The sequence below is a fragment of the Arvicanthis niloticus genome, chromosome 5 (genome assembly GCF_011762505.2).
Source record: "Arvicanthis niloticus isolate mArvNil1 chromosome 5, mArvNil1.pat.X, whole genome shotgun sequence".
NCBI lineage: Eukaryota > Metazoa > Chordata > Mammalia > Rodentia > Muridae > Arvicanthis > Arvicanthis niloticus.
This window is the reverse complement of record NC_047662.1, coordinates 66009505-66035098: the sequence shown is the minus strand read 5'-3', so window position 1 is coordinate 66035098 and position 25594 is coordinate 66009505. Positions and strand designations below refer to the sequence as shown.

Here is a 25594-nt window from a genome sequence, read left to right as displayed (position 1 = left end):
GTTTCTGAGGAAATAAGGAAATTCCACTTTACGGTGTTGAAAAGGTCTCTTAGTCACTCGGTGCTGAGTCTTTTTGTTCCCCCGGGGAGCAGATCCCGCAGCAGGTGAGAGTCCTCTCTGGCTGTTGTGCGAGTCAGTTCTCCCCATATCCCATATTCCCTTCACGCCCCCTCACCCCCTTGTGTTCTCTCCCTTGATGCCCCTCATGGCTGCTTCTTTTCAGCATTACTCTTTCTTTTTGCCCATTCTGGCGCTAGTTATTCATATGCTCTCAGCTTGATGGTTTTACTCTCTTTATCCATTAAGATAAAAGAAATCCTACACAACCCTTTTTCAAGATTTTTCTAAAAACTTCCCACAGCCACTTGAAGAAGAACGTTTTTAGACACCTTTCCAAGTTTCCATATAGTTTTAAAGTAGGGAAAAATCTTTCAGAATTGTTGTGGAGCTACTTGTGATGCAGACTCTGTGATTTGTCTTGGGTCACTGAACCTTGGTGGCACTGTCAGCTTTCAACATAGTATTTTTTAACGAATTAGAACTATTTCACATGCGAGTTAGGCCAAGCATGTTAGCACAGTGCTTGTACACCTGCAGGATTAGTGGGGCCGAGGCATTGAAGGACAAACTGGGGAACTGAAAGTGTCCAAATTTTAAATGCTCAAAGGCTTGATTAGTGAGCGTCAGATTGTGGTTCTCTGCTCATTGTACGCCAAGCCTTCATGGGGGCAGGCTAGTACCCAGTGCCACTTGAGTTAAAGACACCGTGTGCTGGCATTGTGGCGAGTCACACCTGCATTGCCCAGTTCCCCCTCTGTGCCCATATTAGCAATCTGCTTTTGTACTTTGACATCCAGAAATCCCCTAGTGAATTTTGTCACAGAAAAAAGAGAATCATCAATACCACAGTTAAACCCGACTTTCAAAGCTAATAGTATCTCATTTGGGGGCTCAAATTTAATAAATTTTCTTTGATTCTGGGTGAGTTTTTAAACATCAAACAATGAATTGGCCAGGGTGCAGTAAAATATTTAGATCTATTGACTACGGTTCAGAAGGGTAGAAGGCAAAACACCAGCGGTTTGATGTTGATAAATTCTTAGTACCTTAATCCACATTAATGTTTTCTTTTATCTGAACGATCACTGGTGACAGAAGAGGAAGAAGGAAGGTACACATGGCCAAGAAAGTTACAACTGGAAGCCGTGATACTTGTAAAATGTCGTTTACTTTGTGCAGTAGAGCTTTCATCCCGATAGAAGACTGGGAAGTACTGTTAGAAATCAAGCCTACACTGAATGAGACCCGCGAGGAGCACGGAGTGCCATGCTTCTGTGAGACATGCCCTGCTGTGTTTGCTGCCCATCCTCTTACGTTCACTGACTGACAGAAAAAAAAATCTCAGTACTAGCCTGGGAAAACAAGGACTCTTATTTACACCCATATATTTGCACGGACAATTAAAAATGTCTTTGTTTATGGGTATTTGCTGGTTTAAGAAAAAAAAAACCCTGCAGAATATGACAATCCATGAGGTGTCTACATTTCACATCTAACTGATTTTATATAGTAGTAAATAATTCTGTTTTACAAATTGCCCAAGAATAATAGAAAAATGGACAGTTTATTTATTTCATTGACTGACTGATTGATTGAAATGAATCAGATCTTGCTGTGTAGTCCAGGTTGATCTTCAGCTTGCTATGTAGCCCAGGCTGGCCTGGCACTCATGATCTCATGCCTCAGCCTAGGTGTGCCGAAATTACAGGCATGAGTACAGTGTTACAGCTGAGGTGTTCAGACAGAACGAGACATAAAAGTGGATTCATTTGGCAGTTAGTCTTATTTTTTTATACTTAACACCATTCTTGATGTGTGCTTCTGTGCTTCTTCATAAAAATCCTGTCATGTGGCTGTTAGATTGTGTGTACGTGTGTGTATAATCTTTGCATGTTTGTGTGTGCGAGAGATCTCTGTGTGTTTGCGTGTGCACATGTGTTTGCATGGGGGCCTGGAAGCCAGAGGCTGATACCAGCATCTTTCTTTGTTACTTCCTCCAACCCCCGCCAGTTTTTGGGTTTAGGATCTCTCACTGAACTCAGAGATCTGGATTGGTTGAACTGAGTGGCCAGAGAATCCCAGGGTTCCACCCGTCCCCACCCCCAGCATTTGCCTGGCTTTCACATGGGTGCTGGGGATCCAAACTCAGGTCCTCATGGCTGCACAGTAAGCTCTTTAACCACGGAGCCATCTCCAGTGTAACAATGTAAGGTAGTTTTGTAGTATTTGTTAAATATAGGATAGCCAAAAAAAAAAATTAAAAACCTACCCAAGCACACGAAATGTTTGAAAATATTTCTGTATAATGAAAACTCTTCTTACTCAGCTGACTGACGAAAAGTGAGAACTTTATCTTAAATGCAAACCTAAGTGCAGAATTTATAAGCTTAAATACTGGAGTTTCTTTGTATTTGTTGTGCGTGTGCTGCTTTGTCCAGAAGGTGGCAGTGTGATATCAACTGCCCACAGGAGCTCGGAATTAGAACTCCATCTGGACATGGCTGCGTCCTTACCTTTCTGAATACTTAAACCCTAGTACAAATGCTACTGATTTTATTTCCGTTATCTTATTTAGAGGTTGTGTGACCAAGCCGGTTTCCATGCATTTATTGCTAAGACTTAAGTTTAATTAAGTCCTACAGTTTTAGAAGACTGAGCAGGCCAAACAAGCCCTGGACTTGTGTATTTTGAAGTGTCCTTTTGTGTTAAGTATATTTGTTCTTATTCCAGAGTATGTGTTAGTGAAGTTTCTTTTCAAAACCCAGTCCCTAGTAACTATCGTGTACAACATGCATGATCTAATGTCAGTTAAACACGCTTTTAAGAGAGTGATAATAGGGGATTGAAGCTTGCTTTTGATTTTGTCACCCCCACCCCCACCCCCATTTTCCGAGTGGAGCTGTGAAGGAATAATTCAAAGCGTCTTGATCAGAAGGCTTCTGTGCCTCTTCTCCCCTCTTCATTCCAAGCAGGAGGATGCTTTTTCTTCTTAACATTCTCCCCCAGCACTCTGAATTAGAGATTTATTTGCAACGAAAAATCAATTAGTCCTAAATTTATTCATGGATTTCAGGTCCAGCGATCAATGCAAGTCCACTCAGTGGGCTCAAGGGGACCCAGTTCATCCCAGTTAATGTGTCTGAAGGGGAATTACCATTGATGCTGTTTTTTTTCCCCTTTAGGTCAGAGATCAGATCTCACTGTCACGGACTGCAGCAACTAGGAATGACTTCACCCTGCAGCTACCCAAACTGCACCTGGAGACCTTTGCAATGGAGGGGCTCAAGGGTGGGCCAGAGGTTGTAGCATGCCAGGTTAGAGCCTAAATAACATTGTTTGCTACTGAAATGTGTAGAAAAAATAAATTGTACTAACTGGAAGAGAATGAAAGCCTGGGAGTATTGTGAATAATTTAGATGAGATGCAAATAAATGTTTTCTATCACGTAGCATAAAAACGTGTTTCTTTAAAGCCAGAACTAGTCTATTAAAATAATGCAGAAAAGCATTTACAAAGTATGTGTTTATGTCAAAGTACAATATTAAAGGACCCACTTTCTTCTCAGTGGAAGCTGGTAAGACATTAGGCTATTATATTTTCAAGCCTATATCTATTTGTGGCTTTTGTTGTTTTAAAATAAGTCACTTTACATAAAGAATTTCAAGAGCGATATCTGAAATTTTTCATGTTAATTCCAAAAAAATCCATATTTTAATTTTAGAAAAACCTAGAGTCCAACTATATTTTACATTAAAGAATTCTTTACTGTTTAATGCTTAGTTTTATTGAGCATTGTACTACAGTGTGCAAACAGGGTCATTTTATTTTAAGGCTCAAAACATCAATTTATGAAACCTTGGATAACTTTAAAAGTAATTTAGGAACTTGTTTTGCGAAGGATTAATTTTCATATGTTGTAGTTATCCTGTCCTGGCATGACTGCGTTTTGTGATCATATTTCCTTAAAGTTCACACTACTCTGTAAGTTGGAAAATACAAAATTCAGCACCTACTCTATCTTTCTTTCCCTTAGTGCCCAAAGCCTCCATTTAAAAAAATCAGCAGCATTATGTAAATTATAGGACGCCTGATTTTATAAAGGATTGTACTCGTATAACAGTTCTCTAGATTGTCTAATATATTCAACAGGAAAATGTTTTTTAAAACCCACTTTTAATATTTAAAAGCTTAAAATGATCTTTTTCTTTCTTCAGTTTATGACAATGTAGAAATTTAATTTTGTATAAGTGTTAGTTGATTTGACCTGTGTTAACTTTTACATATTCTACACCCTAAATTAACCTGTTGTTAGAGCCTGGGTTATGCTCTACAAAAAAAATTTGTTTATAGCTTTTTTAAAAAAAAATCTAACATATTTATGTAACTAGGCATCAAACATTTTTATTTTCTTTTATAGGCTTTACCATTACTTACAACAAGATTAAATGTGTTTTAAATTTGATTATTAATATTTAAAAATTTATTATAGATGTGAATACAATATGATTTGAGATTTTTCTAGTAAGTGTAAAATAATCCTTTATTTGGCTATCTTGATTTGCTCTTCCAAGGCTTGCCTCTTGTCAAAATTCACAAATAAAAATTTCCCCAAACTATATTTTATTGATCTAGATAAAAGTTATTAAAGGAATATTAACAATAATAATGATAATAATAATAATAATGATAATGATAATGATGATACATATACTTTTGGGGGTAAAAACATAAATTCTCTGTGGTTGTGATATAAGGATTAGCAAGAGAGAAATGCCAGGGACTTACTGTTTAACTCTGCTAATGGTTGTACATGTTGTCATATACCTAAATGCCCAGGTAAGTTTTCTGATGATATCTATAGGGTGCATTGTAATTTAGTAATAAACACGTGGTTAGAAAATTAGGAAACAATAAAATTGCTGCTGCTGCCGCCACTGCCGCCGCTGATGGCAGCTTCCATTTCAGCGAACTTTCCACGTACCAGACCCTGTCAACTCACACAGCTCTCTAATGGGACTGTCAAACAAGTGGCAGTATCTCCATTTTAAAATTGGAAAACAACAACCACAGCAGGTAATTCTCTTCAGATCAAAATCTAGTAGATGATAGAACAAACTTAAGTCTCAAAGTAGTTGACTGCAAAGCCGAAGTGGTCAGTCTGCCACTGAGGAGTTAAACAGCCTGTGTTAACTGATAAGAGTAAAACCCTGGAAACCAACGTTTTTATTCCATGTAGAAGATACTCATTTTACATCTGCATGGGCCATAGTTTTTGCTGTATCATAGACAAATTCACAGATACATTTTCCCATTCAATCACCAAATAATATGAAAAGTGTACTTTTCTACTTTGTACAGGATGATGTGTGTGCTCACTACAGTTCCATATTTTTAGGCATTCAGTATTTTAAAAATTTGTGATTGGCACATAGTCATTGTGTATACTTGTGGAGTATAATGCTTTCATGCATATTATGTGATATGTCGCAGTAAGGAATGATCAAGTAAGGGCGACTGGGAGCATGTCATCACTTCAGACACTGCTGCTTGCGTTAGGAATATCAGAATCCTTTCTTCTAGTGATTCGGACATATGTAGCAAACTACTAGAAACTACATCCACTGCCTTGTGCTACAGGACTCTGGTACCCATTCCTCTTAACTTCCCAGGTCTGGCAAAAGCCAGTATTCTCTCTCCACTGAAAGCATCTCATCTAACTTCCACACATGAATGAAAGCATGTGGCTGTGGTTGACTGTGCCTGACTTACTTCACTGAACATGATGTCCTCCAAGTTCATCTGTGTTGCCAGGACATTAACCCTTTCTATTTATGAGTGTTATTACTGACAGGATATTGCATTTTATTGGCTAATAGTATTCTGCCATGTATAGAAACTATACGGTTGATCCATGCACATGCTGTAGAATGGTAGGCTATTCCGTATCTTCACTTTTGTGAATAGCGCTAGAAAAAAATGAGAATACAGGTATATTTTTGATGTACCAATGTAGAAATGCTAGCTTTGTGCCCCGCTTTCTGTTTTACAAAGTGGGATGGAACGGTTTTCCAGGCCTGTAACGGCAGTGAATGAGGCAGGGAACAGAGAGCACATGGAGGAAGCAGGCAGGGCCTGGTGACTTCATCCCATCCCGATGAAGCCCCGAGAGGATGAGGGAGCAGCAGGCGCTCCTTTCACTGCTGTAAGCTGTTTATGTTTTATTTCGAGGAATCATTACTTAGGATTCTTTCTTCATAGTTTCTTCCAGAGCTTTAAGTACTTTACCAAGTTCAGTCTACCTTAACGTCCTGTTTACTTTTTATGTCAGGTGACTTTCGGGGGCGGGGTGTGTGTGTCATAGCCTTAGTGGAGCCTATGGCAAGTTTAAGACTGTGTTTTCATATTCCAATTAATAGCCTTTCAGGCTTTTACTGTAATGCTGAGAAAAATTAAACCACACAGGCCAAGGCTTTAACTAAAATGGCCAGCGTGAATGCAGAGGACCTGGTGATGAGAACACCGTGTTCGTACTATACGAAGGCAATACTTGATTTCTACCATCTTACACTCCCAAGTATGTTTTTAAAGTATCCTTGACCTAAAATGCTGGTAATATCTAGCAAATATTGACAAGTGACCAGTAAATATTTGTATCTGTTACCATTCAGTGATAAGAAGCAGACAGATGATAGATGCCAACAGTAGCTGATGTGTGATGAAGTGTTTGCTGTGTGCAGCACAGACCCACTGAATCCCTTCAGATTCTGTGAGTGGCCAGCTCTCTGCTTCTGTCTAATTGTCTCTACCCTCTGTCCTAGCATGCTGCCCACGAGCAATGGGTTCTGTTTTACAAGGGGCTGAACTGAAGTCCATTTAGAGGGAGTAAGATGTTAATAGACCGGACATCCAATGAGTAGCATCACCAGCTCATTCTTCCCTTAGTCATGCTTGCCCTTTACTTTCTGCAAAGCATGATTCAAAAGCTTGTTTGTGAAGAAAATATAGAAGAATAGAAATCCAGAAGAGGGCTAACTAAATACGTTTTATGACTTGTCTACTTTGGTCTCTTTATCTCTAGAGAGAAGAGTACATGTTCCCAATTCCGCCTTAGTCTGATGACTGGGCTCACCCACTACCACTACTGGGTAGTCACAGCTATTGTAATTATGGAGGATTTGTCAGATCTCCACAAACATGAAAGCCTCATTCAAGAGCTGGGGAACTTAGCCGTGTTGATGGCTGCAGCCTCAGAGCTCAGAGCCCAGGAAGGACTTTCACATGCTTGTCAGGGTCACCAGGACTCAGCTTTTGTCACAGTTGTGTGTGCTTCTAAATGACTTGGTTCTCATGTCTTATGTCTAGGCTCATACTGTTTAAAAACTGGGAATCTTTCAATCTGTCTAATGAAACTGCTTTAAGACTTAGTATATAATTACTACTTCTGGAAATATAGTACATTTCATAAATATGTGTTTATGAGTACTTCATTAAAGCATCTTCATTTGAAACCTCTTATTTATAAAGATTTTCAAACAATATAGCCTTCCCTGTGAATGCAGTAATCCTCTAATTGATCCTAAACCGTAATGTCATAGCAGGCCTTGCTCACAGGGTTTTTACTCATGACTTTCAGGATACCATTATTTTTACATTTCTTTGAGAAATTTTTAAAAATTGATATTGATAAAGAACATTCTGAAAGAAACCTTTAAATTTTCTATTTGAAGAAGGGTGGAATAAATGGTATTCAGATCTAACTTGCCCAGGAATAAACTAGCTCAGTTATCCGTGGGAGTCTTCCCACAGGTTCTCTTGGTGCTGTTAGTGCTGCATCCTGCTAATTGCTCTGTGAGAAACTTCCACATTTTTGGCATTCTTAGAAATTAAGAAATGTTAGACAATTTCATTTACTAGACTGAGCCATCTTGATACTTTTCTCTTCATGTCATCTCATCTGCATACATGAATTTTTAGAGAGCTATTACCTTTTTAAACATGAAAACGAGCCACGTTGAGTGAAAATCGTGTTAAATATAACAAGTACTACTTTTTAAAATAAAAAGAATATTTCTGATTGAAAATTTTATTGCTCCGGTTCATTAGTTTTGTAATTGTATATATACACTATAAGATTAAGATTGCTTGTGTATATAGTGACATTTGTCCCAAATAATATACTTTGCTAGAAAATTTGCTAGCATTAAATACTGAGTTTTTAAAATAATTAGGAAAGTTGTACATGATCCTGAAAAAAAATTACATCCCAAGTGAATCTAAAAAAAAAATTAAGATTATGTGAGATTTGGTATCCAGAGATCCAGAGTTAACCTTTATGCTTTTCTTGTTATCTTAGGTGTAAATACAAACTCACAAGCAAGCATCACTTACATGTACTGTGTTTTCATATGTAACAAGGGCATACTTACTATTTTGTAAGTATTATTTTTATCCCTGCAACACTTAGTTACCTTTTTTTTTTGTTTCTAAGTAACAGTTTTACAACCTTAGTTTTTCTGTTTTATTTCAAATGATTTGTTATGATAAGGTACCTTTCTTTAACTCCACTGATAAAACGTAGTCTTGCACACCACTAACCAGAAGCTGCCTGTTAAACATTGCTCAGTTTATGCTTTAAAAACTATTTAATGCATGTGATATTCTGCACCTCACTGTATAGGTTGTTGTTTGGATCGGAGGTTTAATACCCCACACTCCCATTGGGACATTTCATCTGTCCTTATCTTTTGAAAGGAAAAAAAATGACATATGAGAGCAAGGAATGGGATCGCTGTAGCTTCTGCTGCAGTTTTGCAGACTCCCATAGTTCCATGTTTGCTACGCACGTACATGCTGAATTGTGTCATCTGTGGGAGCCAACGGTCTGGTATCAGTGCCTTGAACTAATACCATGTAAAGCTAGGAATGCTTTAAAATGGGTGTGATTTACAAAGTAATCTTTCTAATTTTGTAATTTTTTAAAAAAGAAATTCTTAGGAAGACACATGTTCTTTTCCCCTCCCCCTCCCGTCTCCCACCAGGTCCCTCCCTCCCTCTGCCTCCCATGACTGCTTTCTTCTCCCTTCCAAGTGGGATTGAGGCATCCTCACTTGGGTCCTTCAGCTTATTAACTACCTTGAGTTCTGTGGATTGTATCCTAGGCACTCTGTATTTTTTTTTTTTCTTTCTGGCTAATATCCACCTATCAGTGAGTACATACCATGCATGTCCTTTTGGGTCTGAGTTACCTCACTCAGGATGATATTTTCTAGTTCCATCTATTTGCCTGCAAAACTCATGATGTCCCCATTTTTAATAGCTGAATAGTATTCCATTGTATAAATGAACCGTTTCCTGTTGTGGGACATCTGGAGGGTATCCTCTTGGAGACAGCGGGGAGGAGGAATAGGTTGAGGAACTGTGTGAGGGTGGACCAAGAGGAGGGTAACAACAGGATGGTTAAAAAATAAGAGTAATAAAAAATAAATAAAAAATACTTAGGAAGAATTAAAATCTAAGCAGAAGTTATACATGAAAGGAAATTTGAAGATGCTATGTGCCCTGCTGGGGAGCTGACTGCAGCCTTCTTCCTGAACACAGGTTACATGCATGCAACAGGGATTTTCACTAGTTTGTTCAACCACTGTCCTTCTGATGGGACACAGCTGTATTAGTAATGTGCTTACTGTTCTTGGGTGCCAACAGTGCCACTGGGCTTCTGTCCCACAGTCGCCATTTCCCAGAGTGCTCAGCATTTCCTTCTTCCAGGATATCGGTTTCTTCTTCTGTGCACTGGATTCCTATTCTGGTCCATCCTGGGGTGACTTTGACAAGGATATGACATGTCTGAAATGGTTTTCTTTAATATTTGGTTTATGTTCCTGGGTCAAGTATAAGATGCCTTAGTGTTTGACTATGGTTAAGATGCTCTCTCATCTGACCCAAGCAAACAAACCAGACTGTGGGAATTGGCAGCCGTGAGGCTGCAGTCTTCTGTTTATCACTGAATATGCTAAGACATCATGTTGATTAGGATGGCAGTTAGTTTCATAACAGCATGGCATTTGGAAAGGACAGAATAATCCCGTTTTCTAGGGAGCAGGGCATCAAGGTATTAGAGAGATCATGCGGAGAGTCAGAATACCTGGATCAAAGTCCTGGCTCTGTAACGTAACCACCTTGGCAACTACATGAGCATCACTGAGCTTCACTCCCATCTCTGGAAAGGTGATGAAGCCTGTCTTGCTTTGGCTCACCGGACTGTGAGAAGATCGATGGGATGATGTGCATGTGAAGGTGCTTTCCACATCAGGAAGTGCTGTGTGAACCGAACCTATGTTGGATTGAGCTGTTAAAGGTCTGGATCGGGAACAGTGACCTAAGTACATTGAGGAATATTTTAGTGATTTACTTTTGGTAGTTTTTTGATGGAGAACATGTTCATATGTGCCTTCAAAAGAATAAAATATTCAGCAACTGCGGTGTTTCGCTCTAGTGTAGTCTAAAGTTGTTGCCAAGATGTAGCTGGGAATACTCAGCACACACTTCTGTCTTTATTATGAGATCTTCGGCCACTATCACTCTTTCCATATATTCTTTTAACTTTCCTTTGTTACTGCCGTGTGTGCGATTTACATTTTTTTTTGTTCAGATTTTGCATTCCAATTCTGTGGAACAGTGGTGATAATTTTCTGTGTGAAATACTTGATATGCACTTAGCCAAAAAGAAAAAGGACAAAACAAAAAGCACAGTTTTTTTTTTTTTACACTGCACTTTTGAATTGTAGGTGGTCCTGACAGAGAAACTAAGGAAGGATGCCATTCTTGTCATTAATGTAAAAAGCCCCAAACTAAACCCTAAACTCAAGCCTTTCTCCTTTTTTTTCTCATATTTGAGGCCAATTTTAAGTACAAGTGTAACCTTACCAGCTAACACCTTTTGTGGCTTATTATTAAGAGACTGGAGGCCGTGAGCACTTGAACTCTCAAGTGCTACAACCAGAATTGCTCTTCATTTTATCTTCCCGTTTGATGGACTGCCTAGGTGAAGACCTGGAACAGGAAGGGTTATCTGCAAATTGAGTGAGTTTATTATGGCTTAGTGATTTGCTGATTGATTTCATTTGCTGTCAGTTAAGGCTCTCTTAATGTCAGTTTTCTTTGCATAATGCCTTGAAATAAAGACTGATGAAGTTCTTCAGATTGATGGCGCTTATATAAACTGACCCTGATTTGCCCTGTTCTCCATGACAATTTAAGTGACAGCAGTTAGAGGAAAGACAGCAATGAATATGCAACTTAAGGACGGAGGGAGGTGGAGTAAATCACTCGGTCTAAGGCTCCACACAGAAGCTATCTTTCCAGTAATTCCACAGATGCCCTAAGTTTTCTGAGGCAGGGTATTGCTCCTAAATGTATTTGAACATGTTATCATGTATGTATGTATGTGTGTGTGTGTGTGTATATATATATATATATATATATATATATATATATATATATAATTAAAGAGAAAAACTAAACAACTAAATGTGATCCTGAATCTTCCCACAGTGGTAAACCTTTCTCTCTTCACTTATCAAACATGGAGTTGCCAGGATTAGAGCTTAAATAGTTATTTTGAATACATACATGCAAAAGAATAAAATTGGAGCTCAGAGCTCAGTTGGTAAAATGCTTGCGAGAGGACCTGAATCTGATCCTCATCACCCACATACAAAAGCTGGGCTTGAAGATACATACTTGCCATCCCAGCCCTGGTAAGGCACAAGCAAGTGGATCCCTGCCACCTCCATGTGCTTATGCACCCACAAGTGCTTGCACAAGACTAAAGAATAAAATGGACCTTTATCTTATGCCATAGGAAAAATCAACCTCAGTCACCTACATTAAACTTTAAAGCTCTAGAAGAAAAGTTTTAGAAAAAAGTAGAAAACCTCCTTGACACTAGACCACATAGTTATGCTTTGAGAATATTGCAAGAGCATAGGCAGCAAGTGTAAAAATAAGTGGGACTATATCAAAGAAAAAGGCTTCCTAGGGGCTGTGGAGAAGGCTCAGTGGTTAAGAGCATTTACTATTCCTGGGTTCAGTTCCCAGCACCTACATGGCAACTCACAGCTGCCTGTAACTCCAGTTTTAGGGGATCTGGTTCTTCTGACCTTCATAGGCATACAATTGGTGCATACATACATACATACATACACACATATACATACATACATACACACATATACATACATACATACACATGCAGCGAAATACCCATATATAATATTTAAAATTTTATTCTTTGATAATTTTATACAAATACACAATGTGTTTTAATTATATCTACCCTCAATTCTTCTCTCCGCTCCCTGCATACTCTTATTATATAACTAACATATAACTGATTCATATGACCATTGTTTCTTCTGCAGTCTTCTGTGTCAGACGTTCTGTGCTGTGATGAATACTTGAAATAATTTTAAATGAGAACAAATGTATTTTGGGTAGATGTTGGTAGACTGCTTGTCTAGCAAGTACAAAATTTTGAGTTTTATCTCTAGTACTGCATAAACCAACTATGGTGGCACAGGCCTGGAATCCTGGTACCCAGGAGAGTTAACAGTTTGAGGTCATTCTTGGCTATTTATTGAGTTCAATGCCAGCTTAGAGATAAGAGAGAGTGAGAGTGGGGGGGAGGGAGGGAGGGAGGGAGAGAGAGAGAGAGAGAGAGAGAGAGAGAGAGAGAGAGAGAGAGACTGTTTCAAAAATTTTGTTTTTAAGTATTGATATTTATAGAGAAATACTTTGTATGGTGATGTCATGAACTTCCTGTTGCATCACTTCAAAAGGTACATGTGTCTGCATGTCTCTTTTGTACTGTTAATATTCTTTATTATGTCCAGGTATTCTAACCCCTAATTCATCTGCCATAAAGCATCCTATTAGATATCGAACCTAAGTGTGTTTAGAAGCCTTTGCCCATAGTTGTTTATAACCGTTCACTAGAGGTTGTTACATTCTGATAGTGTAGTTTTAGCATTCCCATTTACTAGACTTCTTCTGTGAAAGACTTTGCCTCCTTGTAAGTGTAACTTTTATTTGCCAGATGTAATTGTTTTGGAGGCTTACTGCTGAATAAGCTCACCCTTTTTAGCTCATTCTGAACTCTGGCTAACTGGTTTAATTCAGCTGTTCTGGCTCAAATGTCTCTCCAAGTTGTCTGATTTAAACTGGCTTCTCTCATCTTCTGACTAAATTGCTCTGCTTGATCTCAAACTGACTCTGGTAATCTGTTCTGGTCTTCCGACTCCTCATTCTTTGGCTCATCTGTCTTCATCTGCAGCCTGTCTCTGTAAAAACTTCTCTCTCCTCCCCTCCCCCTCCCCTCCTCTCCCCTCCCCTCCCCTCCCCTCTCCTCTCCTCTCCTGTTTTCATGAGAATTGGGCATATCCTATTTCTGACTCACTCTGCCAAATCTTTCTCTGAATCATCACTTTGTCTGCCCTTCAATTAAACATCACTTTTAAACATTTCTGCTCCCTTCTACAGACTAACTGCTTGGGATTAAAAGAGTGTACCTAAGGGTGTGTCTATCCAGCCAGATCATACTTTAATCCGGGGTGTGTTTGTATTACATCTCGATCATATCTGTGGATGTAATTCCTTGCTACAGCAGCCATATTGCCAAATTAAAATTCCTCTATATCTCCTCAACTTTCTGGTTATCCTAAGATGAGACAAATGCTGGATTATAAAATAATAAATCTTTCAAAAAATTCTGCAAGGAAAGAAATCAACAAAATGAAAAGGCAACATATGCAATAGAAAAAATATAAACCTATATATAATAAGACATTAATGTTTACAATATACGAGAAGCATATCTAACTATGTAGCACAAAATTTGGTAGCCCAATTTAAATATGTTTAAAGGCCTGAATGTATAGTTCCCCAGAGAACACATACAGTGGCTAATAGATGTATAAAAATTGTTCAGTATCACTAATCACCAGGTTTGATGAAAATCAAACTACACAATGAGCTATTCCTTACAACTCTCAGGATGAATATTATCAAAAAATTAAAAATTGATTAGGAATAGAAGGAACACATCCTATCTGAATAAAGGCTATATACAACTAGCCAGGAGCCATCATTATATGAAATGGGGGAAAAAAACCTCAAAGCATTTCCATTCCACCAGGAATAAGACAAAGGTCTCTATTTCCTACTCATGCTTAAAACAGTCTTGACATCGTAGACATAGCAATAAGACAAGAGAAGGAAACAGGGGTACAGGTAGGCAAGAAGAAATCAAAGTATATTTACATTGTAGATGATATGATACTGTGTCACACGAGACTCTAAAGGCTTCACCAGAAACATTTGTAACTGAACAACAACTTCATCAAAGTGACACACTAGGACATTAACATACAAAAATCAAGTAGCCTTCCTGAATACCATTAGGATGTATGCTGAGGAAGGAATTAGGAAAAGAATCTTGTTTAAAACTGCCTAAAAAATTCTATGGAATAAACTTAACCAAGGCAGTAGAAAGACCTCAAAATAAAAGGTTTCAAATGAAGAAATTGAAGACACTAGAAGATGGAAAGGCTCCCATGTTTGTGGACTAAAAGCATTGTCCAAATGTGTGCTCTACAATCTTAATTTCTATCAAAACCCCAGTGTTATTGCTGGGTGTGGTGGCACTCCTCTAACCCCAGCATTTGGGAGCAGATCTAGGTAGATCCCTGTGATTTCAAGGGTGGCCTGGTTTACATAGTGAGTACCAGGCCAGCAAGGGGCTACATAGAGAGTCTATGTCTCAAAAAAAGTTTTCTTAAAAAAGGCTAGAGAGATGATCAGTGGTTAAAAGCCCCTGAGTTCAGTTGCCAGCACCTGTAGTTCCAAGTTTATGGGATATGAGACCTCTGGCTTCACACACACACACACACACACACACACACACACACACACACACCACCTACACCTAGTTAAAAATGATCAAAGTTAGTCTTTAAAATGCCAATGCTATTTCTTTATAGAAATAGAAAAACTCACATGGAAGCACAAAAGACCCTGGATAGACAAAGCACTCCTAAGGGGGGAAAATTCATGATGGATATATGACCATATCTGACTTCAAATTATACTAAAGAACAAGACATAATAACAAAATCAGCATGGTAATAGTACAAAAATAGTCATGTAGATCATCAGATTTAGGAAAGGAAAAGCCCATCCAACTATAGCTACTTGATTTTTAACAAAGGTGCCCAACCCACACACTGGAGATAAGACAGCCTCTTCAGTAAATAGTTCTGGGAAAACTAGATATGTTTGTGCAAATGAATGAGAGTGTATCTTTTTATCCTTTTTAAATTTATTTTTTATTGGATATTTTATTTACATTTCAGATGTCATCCCCTTTCCCTATTTCCCCTCCCTAGAAAACCCCTATCACATGCCCCCTTCTCCTTTTTGCTTTTATACATTTTTAAAAATGTTAATAAAAGGCTTTATAAGTTTGGTAATGCTCAATATCAATCAGAAGTGAAACCCAATACCCAACCTAGATATACCAACTATCTTTGACTGGCGGAGACACGTGAACATCCGCCTCCATGATCCACCCCCTCTTTCTCTCTCTCGTCACCTACCTCCTCCTCTCCTTCTCCTCCTCCTCTCCTTACTCCTCCTCTTCCTCTCTGTACTCCTCCCACCTTAGCTCCTCCTACATATCACCCTTCCTGTTAAAATAAAACTTTTCTCTCAAAATACAATTAGAGCATAACTATACCAATTTGTGTCAGTAAGGTACAAGACAGACCTAATACCCAGTCTGTCATTTTGTTGACTAACCAGAACCTCTGTCATCTCTTCTAACTAAGAGACTTAGTTCTGAACCTGGCTTTTTTCTTGGCTTTAGAGTGAATGTCAGCTGAAAACCATCCTCTCAAATCTTTTCTCTCAAAGTAAATAGCCAGGGTTGGCTATGAGACTATAAGTTTTCAACCCTGTCAGAAATCCAGAATGACTGAGTTAACTGAAATTATGGGAAGCACAAAGCATAGCTTCTAAAACTTAGCCAATTTATAGAGACCTCTGAATACCTGGACATTCCCTATACTACACAACGTTGGGACATCAGATCTTCAGCCTTCTGGCCCAGGATCATCTGACAGACCTAGTGATGCAGAATTATTAAGGGCTGATTACTCTGTCTTGGCAGATATAATCAGTAGACTATTCCGCAAGTGTGTCCTTTTCTGGACAGTAATTATGACAGTGTATTTTATCCATTTCTCTGTACAAAAAAAAACCCATCTCCAAATGGATCCATAATCTCAGAGTGAGAGCTGGAATTTTTAGGGAAAGTCCTTGATTAGGACATTATGCATGGTACTATGTTTTCTCAGGAAATATAGGCCACAACTGATAAATGGGACCTCATGAAATTAAAAGGCTCCTACGTAGCAAAGTAAAGAGTTAATTGAATGAAGAGACATTTTGCTTAATGGAAGAAAATATTTTCTAGTTATATACACATTGGAAGATTAATATCTAGAATATACAGAGAAATAAAAAGGTAAACAAAAACCAAAACAGTTCATTAAATTGACCAATCTAGTAGACAGCACTCAAAAGAAAAAATACAAATGGCCAACAAATATTTGTTCAACTTCTTGCATAAAATATTGCAACCAGAGAAATGCGAAATAAAGTAAGTTGAGATTTCACCTTACTATAGCAAGGATCAGAATTGCAGTCATCAGGAAAATGGAACAGGAAAAGGAGGTGAACTGTGAAAGTATGCACACACAGGTACATACACACATGTTTCCACATATAATCCATTTATTTTAAAGGTAAAAGTAAAAAATATTTTTAATAAATTGATTTCTTAAATTTCTTCAAAAATAACACCAACACCCACATCAACATTTGTGTAGATTTATATGTATATGTATATGTATATGTGTGTGTGTGTGTGTGTGTGATCTATTACCCCTGACTCATAATAATCTTTCTGCCCCCTTTCCACTTTGATCCCCAAATTTTGAGGGGAGGGATGTCTATTTAGGACTGAGGATTCTGATGTTTCTTATTCTTTGCCTGTTGGCCAGTGTAGGGTTCTATGTTTATTACTATCTACTGCAAAAAGAGGTGTGATGAAGGTTGCATGATTCACTGATCTGTGACGGTAGCAGTAAGAAATTAGGAGTTATTATTGTGTCCATTTAGCAGAGTAGTAGCAGTACATTTCCCTCCTAGGGCCTTTGACTTATCTAGCTAACAGGCTCTTGGCTGTATTGACAGTGCTAGGTTCCACCTCACGTGGCCTGCCTTAAATCCGATTTTAAAAAGCGATTGGTCACTCCTGTAACATTCATGCCACTTTTGCACTAGTAGCTCTGTCTTGTCAGGCAGGATTCATAGCTGGGTGAGACTGCTTTTTCTCCTCTGGTAGTATTCATAGCACCTGCCAGGACAATAAATCTAGTCAATAGGAATGAAACTTCCAATCTAGTACAAGTAGATTTATCTAAGTCTTGTGATTCACATGTAACTAGAGGAGAGTATATGTGGAGGGATAAATAACACTAAAGGCCTTTTGAAAAAGTCCTATGAAAACGTGTGTGTGAGTATGTATGTGTGTGTAGTTTAAATGAACTTACCTTTTAAAGGTGAGTGGGGCAATACCACAATTAGATGTCATATGCTATCAAAAAATTCTGTCAGTAACAGGAATGGGTCACCTTGGTTTGAGTTTTTGGCCAATGGGACCCCATAAACCTCTCAAAAGTTATAAGCTATCAAAAATATTATTGGTTACTGTCCAGAAGTTGATGGTAAGACCTTATTTGTCTTTAAACATTTAAAACTAGGTAAATATCATTTAACTATTTAATCATGAATTATTAAGTGATTTAGTACAATCCTTTTGCTTTATATGTGAATTTGCATATACTCCATTGAAACACACTCCTAGAAAAATGATTATATATATCAAGTCCATGTGTGTGTATATATATATATATATATATATATATATATATATATATATATTTAAAGACAAGAGTTATTTTCATCACTCAAGCCCTACACCCTTACATGAAAAATTCTAAGTGTCAGATACTCTCAAAACTATATGGGCAAAATATCTGAGTAATTACACTAGATAAAATATGATAATAAAGAGTCTTAGACTATCCCTTTTCAGATTTTACTCCAAAACTAATGCTGGCCAGGTTTCAGAGTTTTTAATTGAGAACGCTGCCCGATTTCCTGACATGTATCATTTACTATGTGGTGTATTCTCATATTCCCAGACTCTGAGAACTCCTGAACTATGGAGTATACTGGCTGTAAGGATACTGAGTGAGTCATTATAGGATCAGAACTCAGACTGTAGAACAGACTCCACATGGTGACACACATTACTGTTTCAGCCTCCACTGAACTCTTGTGTTCCTGTTGGTTAATTAAACTCTGCCATCCTGTACATCGGGAACTTAGTGGGATTTCATAACAATCTTATTTTGCTTTTACTTTCATAGTGTATGGAATGTAAATTTGTCGCTTTAGTTGGAGATCAAAATACCTTGGTTGTGTGAAGGCTCGATGCCCCAGTGTAGGGGAATTCGAGGGCTGGGAGGTGGAAGTGGGGGTGGGTAAACACCCTCATAGAAGCAGGGGGAGGGGAGATGTAGGAGGTCTGGGGGGGGGGGGACCGGGAAAGAGAATAAAATTTGAAATGTAAATCAAGAAAATATCCAATAAAAAATAAATAAAAAATTTCTTAGAACCAATAGGTCCATATACCAAAATAGTAATGTGTAAAATTTATTTCTAAATAGCTAGAAGAAAGCATTTTGATTTTTATGGAAGTCTTTGGTAAGGGGTTACTTTCAGATCATGGATGACTCAAAGGTAGCTGTATCAGTGAAAAGCCCACCTCAGCATGAATGGCAAATCACAAAAATTGCATCCTTGAAGTCAACTTTATTTCCTCTACTCCCAGCAACTTCCACTGCTTAAATGAATTTGAGGGAGGGTCCTTGCAAACCTTGCAAGTTTCAGAAACTTTGTGTTGTAAATTTCATTTGCTTCTTGACTCTTCTCATTCTCCCCTTTACCAGAGCAGTGTTTCAATTCAGAAGAAATAGCTATGCAAGAATTATCAAACAGGCACATAAAAGTTCTGGGTATCACATTGTTGAGTTTACCGAAGGTACAATCAGAGATTTCTTGAAAATCCAATATTCTTTATTAAGGCTCAGATATTTATTAAAAGTGACAAGTTGGCACTTTGAAAATAGTTTGCATTACTATGAAACTCAGATCCATTAACTCTATAATGATGAGCCATATAATATTCTAGACTGAACAAATTTGTAGGGAACTTTCTCTCTAGCCCCGTGGTAATGGATCACTGGCTGCAATGAGTTCGGTTGAGTGAGCATATTGTGAGGATAAAATAAAAGAAACCCCAGAGTCTTCTATGAGGAACAAATGGGTACCACCCCGGGAAACATCAATCTCCAACATGTATGCTGGGAGTATCTGGGAAGCAAAAAGGATACGGAAAGGGCCTAGATGTGTCACAGACCTTGCTTTGAATCTCCCATCAAAGCGGATTTTCTTTTAAAGTAGATGTTTGGTTTTTTTTTTTTTTTTTTTTTTTTTGGACATAATATACTCTATAGTGTTTTATCTGTTTAATTTCATATAAGATTATAAAATGTGCCTCTTTCTCCCGCTTGTGAGCAAGTCTAAACTTGCTGTTTGTGTCTGCATACAGCTGAATGTCTCTTTGCTGCCTTTACAGCCCACACTTGTCCTGTTGGTCTTGGGCTCCTTGTGACTCAGGCCACTGGGTTCCTGTGTCATTCACTGATGTAGGGCAACACTGACTTTTGGGCTCCGACTTGAACGTGGTGATGGGTCCAGTACCACAGGCCAGCGCTGGCTGCCCCTTTACTTTATATGTACGCCTTCACCCCAAAGCTTCATGAGCCTCCATTCTTCCATTAATGTCCTGCTTCACGATTAACTCAGGAAGCCTTCTCTCATCACTGAGCTAAGCAGCCTTTCTTCTCCTTTCACAATGCGTTGCCCTCACCTGGACTGACTTTTCTACTGAGCAATAATCTATTTGCTTATCCCATGTCTCCCCAGGATGCCCAGGTTAGTGGGGCCTTGGCTGGCTGAAAGCCCCTCATCTTTACCACCTAGAACATAAGGTACTCAAAGAGGATGTACAGATAGAGACGGTACATGCTTTCACAGAAAGAGAGCTGGGTTCAGGAGTGTCTCTGTGAGTGAGTAGTGAAAATCATCCCACACAGGTCTATGTTACTAGTAGGAATTGGAGAACAAAGTATATGATCTCCAAGGAACAGACTTTCATTTGTCGTAAGTTTGTGTGGTGTTCTTCTATATTACCATGCTGTGTTATGATTTTGACGTTTGAAAGTGGTTTAACTACCTGAATTCCAGATCACACCATCGCAATGGAATAAAAACGCCACATATACTTTTACACAGTGTTTCTTGTGTTTCTTATCTCCATGTCAATGGAATCCCAAACAACCTCCGTCTTCTTTGTTGTAAAATGCCTAATGCTGTCAGAGTATAGCAGGTGCTTAAAAATGGTGACTGTGGCAGTGTTGAGAGCTAAAGGAATGAAGTCAGGCCTCTTCATTACACGACACAATTCCGTGTCATGTGCTGGCTGCACCATCCTCAGCTTATCACGTTCTGTTTTGCAACCCATTAATGAGCCCAGGCAAGATATATTTATTATATCATAAGCATTTTGTAGAGACCTAGAGTTTTAAGTTCTCAAAGCAAGGTAACTTATTATTACTATTGTGCTGTGGCTGCGATTGACCTGGCAGTATTCTCCAAGAAACACACTACTCTGAATTTTTCTAAGACTATTGATGGCTTTCATGGCTTTGTGTCTATATGCAATGGTTTCTAGCAGGAACACTTTTTCCAAGTCTCCGTTATTCTTTGGTCCCTCTTCTGTACTCATGTAGGAAGCCAACATGGGATGTCTTCTCTGTGTGCCACGATCCCTTTAGTACTCCATTATGTTAACCTCCAACATCATAAACTCAGTAATCACCATCAATCTAGCATCTGCATTTAGCATTAAAAATGGGCTTTGATTCAATTCTGATCAAAAATAACATATTTGAAAGAGAGTTGGTTTTATTTTTGGCACATTTAAGTTGTATATGCCACAGCTGAGTGGAAGCCAGAAAAAAGTTTAGAGTCTAAACAAGATAAAAAGAAAACATCATTCTAAAAAAGTCTCCTGCAAAAGTATTCTGCAACTCTGCTGAACATGGTTTCCCAGGAGGCCCTTCCCATACCTGAAGAGCTGCTACATTACATCCTTCAAAGAGGGGGCCGGAAAAATCTTGAGTGATGAGATAAGTCAAGTTTGGGGCCATTTCAAATGCCAAAAGAGAAAAATGAACACACACACACACACACACACACACACACACACACCATATAATGTATATACATAAAAATAGTTTAGGTATCTATAAAATACATACATACACATACATACATACACATACACACACACACACACGAATGTATGTATAAACCATATCCAAAATGGTAGAAGTTACGTGACATGTTTGCCTGGAGAAGTGATTCATTAATTGTTACAAATGTTTATTGAATGCTTTTCACAGAAAAAAAAAATGGCATTACCGGGATAATACCATCTTAAGTTATTTTTTAAGTGAAAATTTTATTATAAAGGACTTACAAACAAATACCACAAAGTGAAATTAACCAGACCAAAAGTCTGTATACCTCAGTAAACATTTATATGGTAGAATAGTCACTCTGAAGCCATGAAGTTTCACACTGTGTATACACTTTTTCTGCATTTAGTCTACTACCCAAGCCAGAAAGGCCCATGACAGAGTTAAACCCAGAAGACCAATTATCATTATAAACATCAGACTATTGCAGATTGCTTTTTAGTCTTGAAATAATTATGGATTCATGGGAAATTGCCAAGGTAGTAATAGAAGTTCCTGTGTCCCCTCGATTCATTTCCTCAGTGCTGTATTTCATGAGACTTTAGGACAACCTTCAAATTGAGAAAATTGACATATATATATGTGTGTGTGTGTGTGTGTGTGTACACACATATATATGGTATAGTTTATATGTATATTTCTCAACCATATTATCAGATGATCATGTGTGTGCTAGGGATATGACCTTTTGATATTGTCTTGTTTTCAATCAGTTTAATGCTCTTAAAAACCCATCCAAAAAGCCAGCGGTGGCGCAGCGGCTAAGGTAGCCGCCTGCAGAGGGCGAGCCCATGCCCTCTGCTCTCTCTCTCTCCCGGTTCAAATCCCGCTTTCCCCGTGTGACTCTGCCCGAGTTTAATGGGAAAAAAAAAAAAATCCATCCAAAAATTTACATCTATCAGCAGACCATCTTCTTCATCATTCCTCCATTAAAGGGTATTTTGTTGTCTCCAGGTTCTGATCACCACATAGAAACCTGCTGCTATGAACATTTGTATCCAGATTGTATGGTCCTAGGTGTTCTCTGTGGTAAATGCTCAGGAGTATGGTTGCTGGGCCATATGTAGGTGAATGAATATTTTCCAGAATGACTGGCTGCTTTCTCCAGCAGTGTGTGAGTACTGTTGCTGTTTTCCCATCTGCATTTGAGTTCATAGCCATATCTCCTGCTAACTGTACTCCTAGATGTCAGCTTCTAAATACAGTAGATATGCATACACCTTATTGTGAGTCTGTTTAGTATGTCTCTAATAGCTAGTGATGTGATCAGTATGTGATCTTATTTATACCCAGGTCCTCATTTACACTCCATTGATCAGTGTCTCTGTTTCAATGCTAGTACCATGGAATTTTTATTACGTAGCTTTGTTGGATAACTTACAGTCAGAGATGGTGGTAACTCCAGCAATTCTTTGATTTTTCAGGATTGTTTTGGAAATCCTGTTTGTGTGTGTGTGTGTGTGTGTGTGTGTGTATGTGTATGTTTACTTACAAAGTATGTTTTCAAGTTCTGTAAAAAATTTCACTGGAATTTTTATAGGTATTGCATTGCCTTTTTGTAGGATGGCCATTTTCACAATATTAATCATACCAATCACAAGCATGGGAAGAATTCTCATCTTCTGGAATCATCCTTAATTTTTTTTTCAGTACCTTAAGGTTTTTATTATACAAGTCTTTCATTTTCTTAGATTTGTTCCAATATATTTTATTTTTTTGAGGCTACTGTAATCAGATTGTTTCCATGATTTCTTTCTCAGTATGTTTGTTATTTGTATATAGGAAAGCTATGAATTTTGTGTATGTTAATTTTGTAAACTGCTATTTGCTGACTGTGTTTATCAGGGTAGGGGGTTTCTGGTTGACTCTTTATAACCCTTTAGATATGTAATCTTATCTGCAAATAAGGATGCATTGACTTCTTTCTTTCCTATTTTTACTTATTTTATCCCTTTCACTTTGTCATATTGCTGTAGTTAAATCTTCAAGTACTTTATTGAACAGGAATGGAAAGAGTGGAAATCCATGTCTTGTTCCTCTTTTTAGTGGAAATGCTTGGAGATTTTTTTTCTAGTTATCATGATATTGGCTTGTGAGATTATTGTATATGCTTTTATTATGTTATGTGTTCCATATCCCTGGATACACCAAGGTGTTTATCATAAAAGAATGTTGAATTTTGTCAAAGGCCTTTCTGCATCTAATGAGATAATCTTTTGCCTTTTATCCTAAAGTCTATTTATGTGGTAGATTATATTTTTCATATTTATTTACTTACATGTGTGGAACTATTCATGCATCTTTGGAATAAAGCTAACCTTATCATGGTGGGTAATTTTTTGATGTTTCTTAATCCCAGATTGCAAATATGCTTTTGAAAAGTTTTTACATTTATGTTTATCAGAGAGATTAGCCTATAATTGTCTCCTTTTGTTGGATGTTTTTCTTGCTTCCCAGAAGACTTTAGAAGTATTACTTCCCTACTTTACAGATTAATTTGAGGAGTATTGGCGTTAGTTCTTTGAAGGTCTTGTAGAATTATGCACTATGTCAGTTCCATTTGTATTTAAGCTAGATGATTTTAAATTACTGCCTGTATCTAACTGGTTATGCTCTACTTAAATTAATTTCTTTATTTTGATTTAAGTTTGGTAGGCCATTGTTCTGGTTAGTTGTATGTCTACTTGACACATGCTAGAGTCATCAGAGAAAAGGGAGCCTCAACAGAGAAAATGTCTCTATAAGATCCAGTTATAATCAGGCTTGTAGGGCCTCTTTTTAAACTCACAGTTGATGGTGGGGGGCCCATTGTGGATGGGACCAGCTCTAGGGTAATGGTCTGTGGGTCCATATCTGCCCCACCACTGGGCCTAGCCTCTTGGGGAGGCTGAACACTGGGGAGTTTGACTGTGCTTATCCCACAGCACTACTGAGATGTGGGAATGCCAGGCCTGGTTCAGAGGTCTCTAGGCCTACAACTGGGGGCCAGGGCTGTGGAATTCTCTGACCCTTGGACATCCAGGCACCACTGGGAGTCACAGAAGAGCTGAGTCAGGGGAGGGGGTAGTCTGGGAACAGTGTCTAGCCCAGGGAGGAGAGCTTTGGCTTGTCCCAGAGGTGATTGTCCTTGGCGGAGGCTGGCTGGAAGCACCTATAAAGGAGTTGAGCTATGAGTCTGTAGATAAAAGCCTTTCTCAGGTTCCTCATGGAGGGTCTTGATGAAAGTGACAGTCCATGTTTAACTATATCGTTTATTATCTGTTCATGGCAGAAAATGGATGCATAACCCCTTTCTCAGGGTCTGACCTGAGATTAAATACTTTTTTTTTTTTCAGAGAAGAATGTCTGGGAAAGGAAGCTTATTGGCTAAGACCTCTGACCTCTAGGTACATCATTAGCATGGAGAACTCTATTTTGGGCCTACCTGACCATAGGACATGTTTCTTTTATGTGAGGAGCAGGCCATGTGTTCCAGGCCAGGAGTCTGGCAGGGAGCAGGGAGTCACTTAAGTCTCAGGTGTGTACCCACTGAGTCTCCTGGGTGTGTACCTACTCTACCCACTCTACCCACCAAGCTTCCTGGCATGGTTTTACAATGCACAATAGTCCTGGGTTCTATAGAAAAACAAGCAGAGCAAGCCAATATATACAAGCCAGTAAGCAGCACTCCTTCATGGTTTCTGTGTCAACTCCTGCTTCCAGGTCCTTGCCCTGTTTGAATTACTATCCTGACATCCTTTCATGATGAAAGTGATGTGGAAGTGTAAGCCAAATAAACTGTCCCCTCCCCTAGTTGGATTGGTCATGGTGTTTTGACAGCAGAAGGGAGCATAGGGCAGCCATATGTATTTTGAAGTCCATCCATTTCTTTTAGACTTTGCAGTTTAATGATTAGTTAATAGTTCTAAAGTATATTCTTAATGTTTCTCTGAGTTTCTTTAGTACCAGTTGTAATTTTCCCCTTC

The 25594-nt window shown here is 38.4% G+C and overlaps 1 protein-coding gene across 10 annotated transcripts in view; it reads left to right on the top strand.

The window, feature by feature from the left end:
• Ccdc171 (coiled-coil domain containing 171) overlaps positions 1-25594 on the top strand; it is a 310848-nt gene that overhangs the window by 221646 nt on the left and 63608 nt on the right. For all 10 annotated transcript variants that reach the window (XM_076934712.1, XM_076934713.1, XM_034504096.2 and 7 more), the window contains one exon: positions 3243-3374. In XM_076934712.1, the coding sequence (XP_076790827.1) occupies positions 3243-3374 (132 nt within the window). The remainder of the gene's footprint in view (positions 1-3242; positions 3375-25594) is intronic.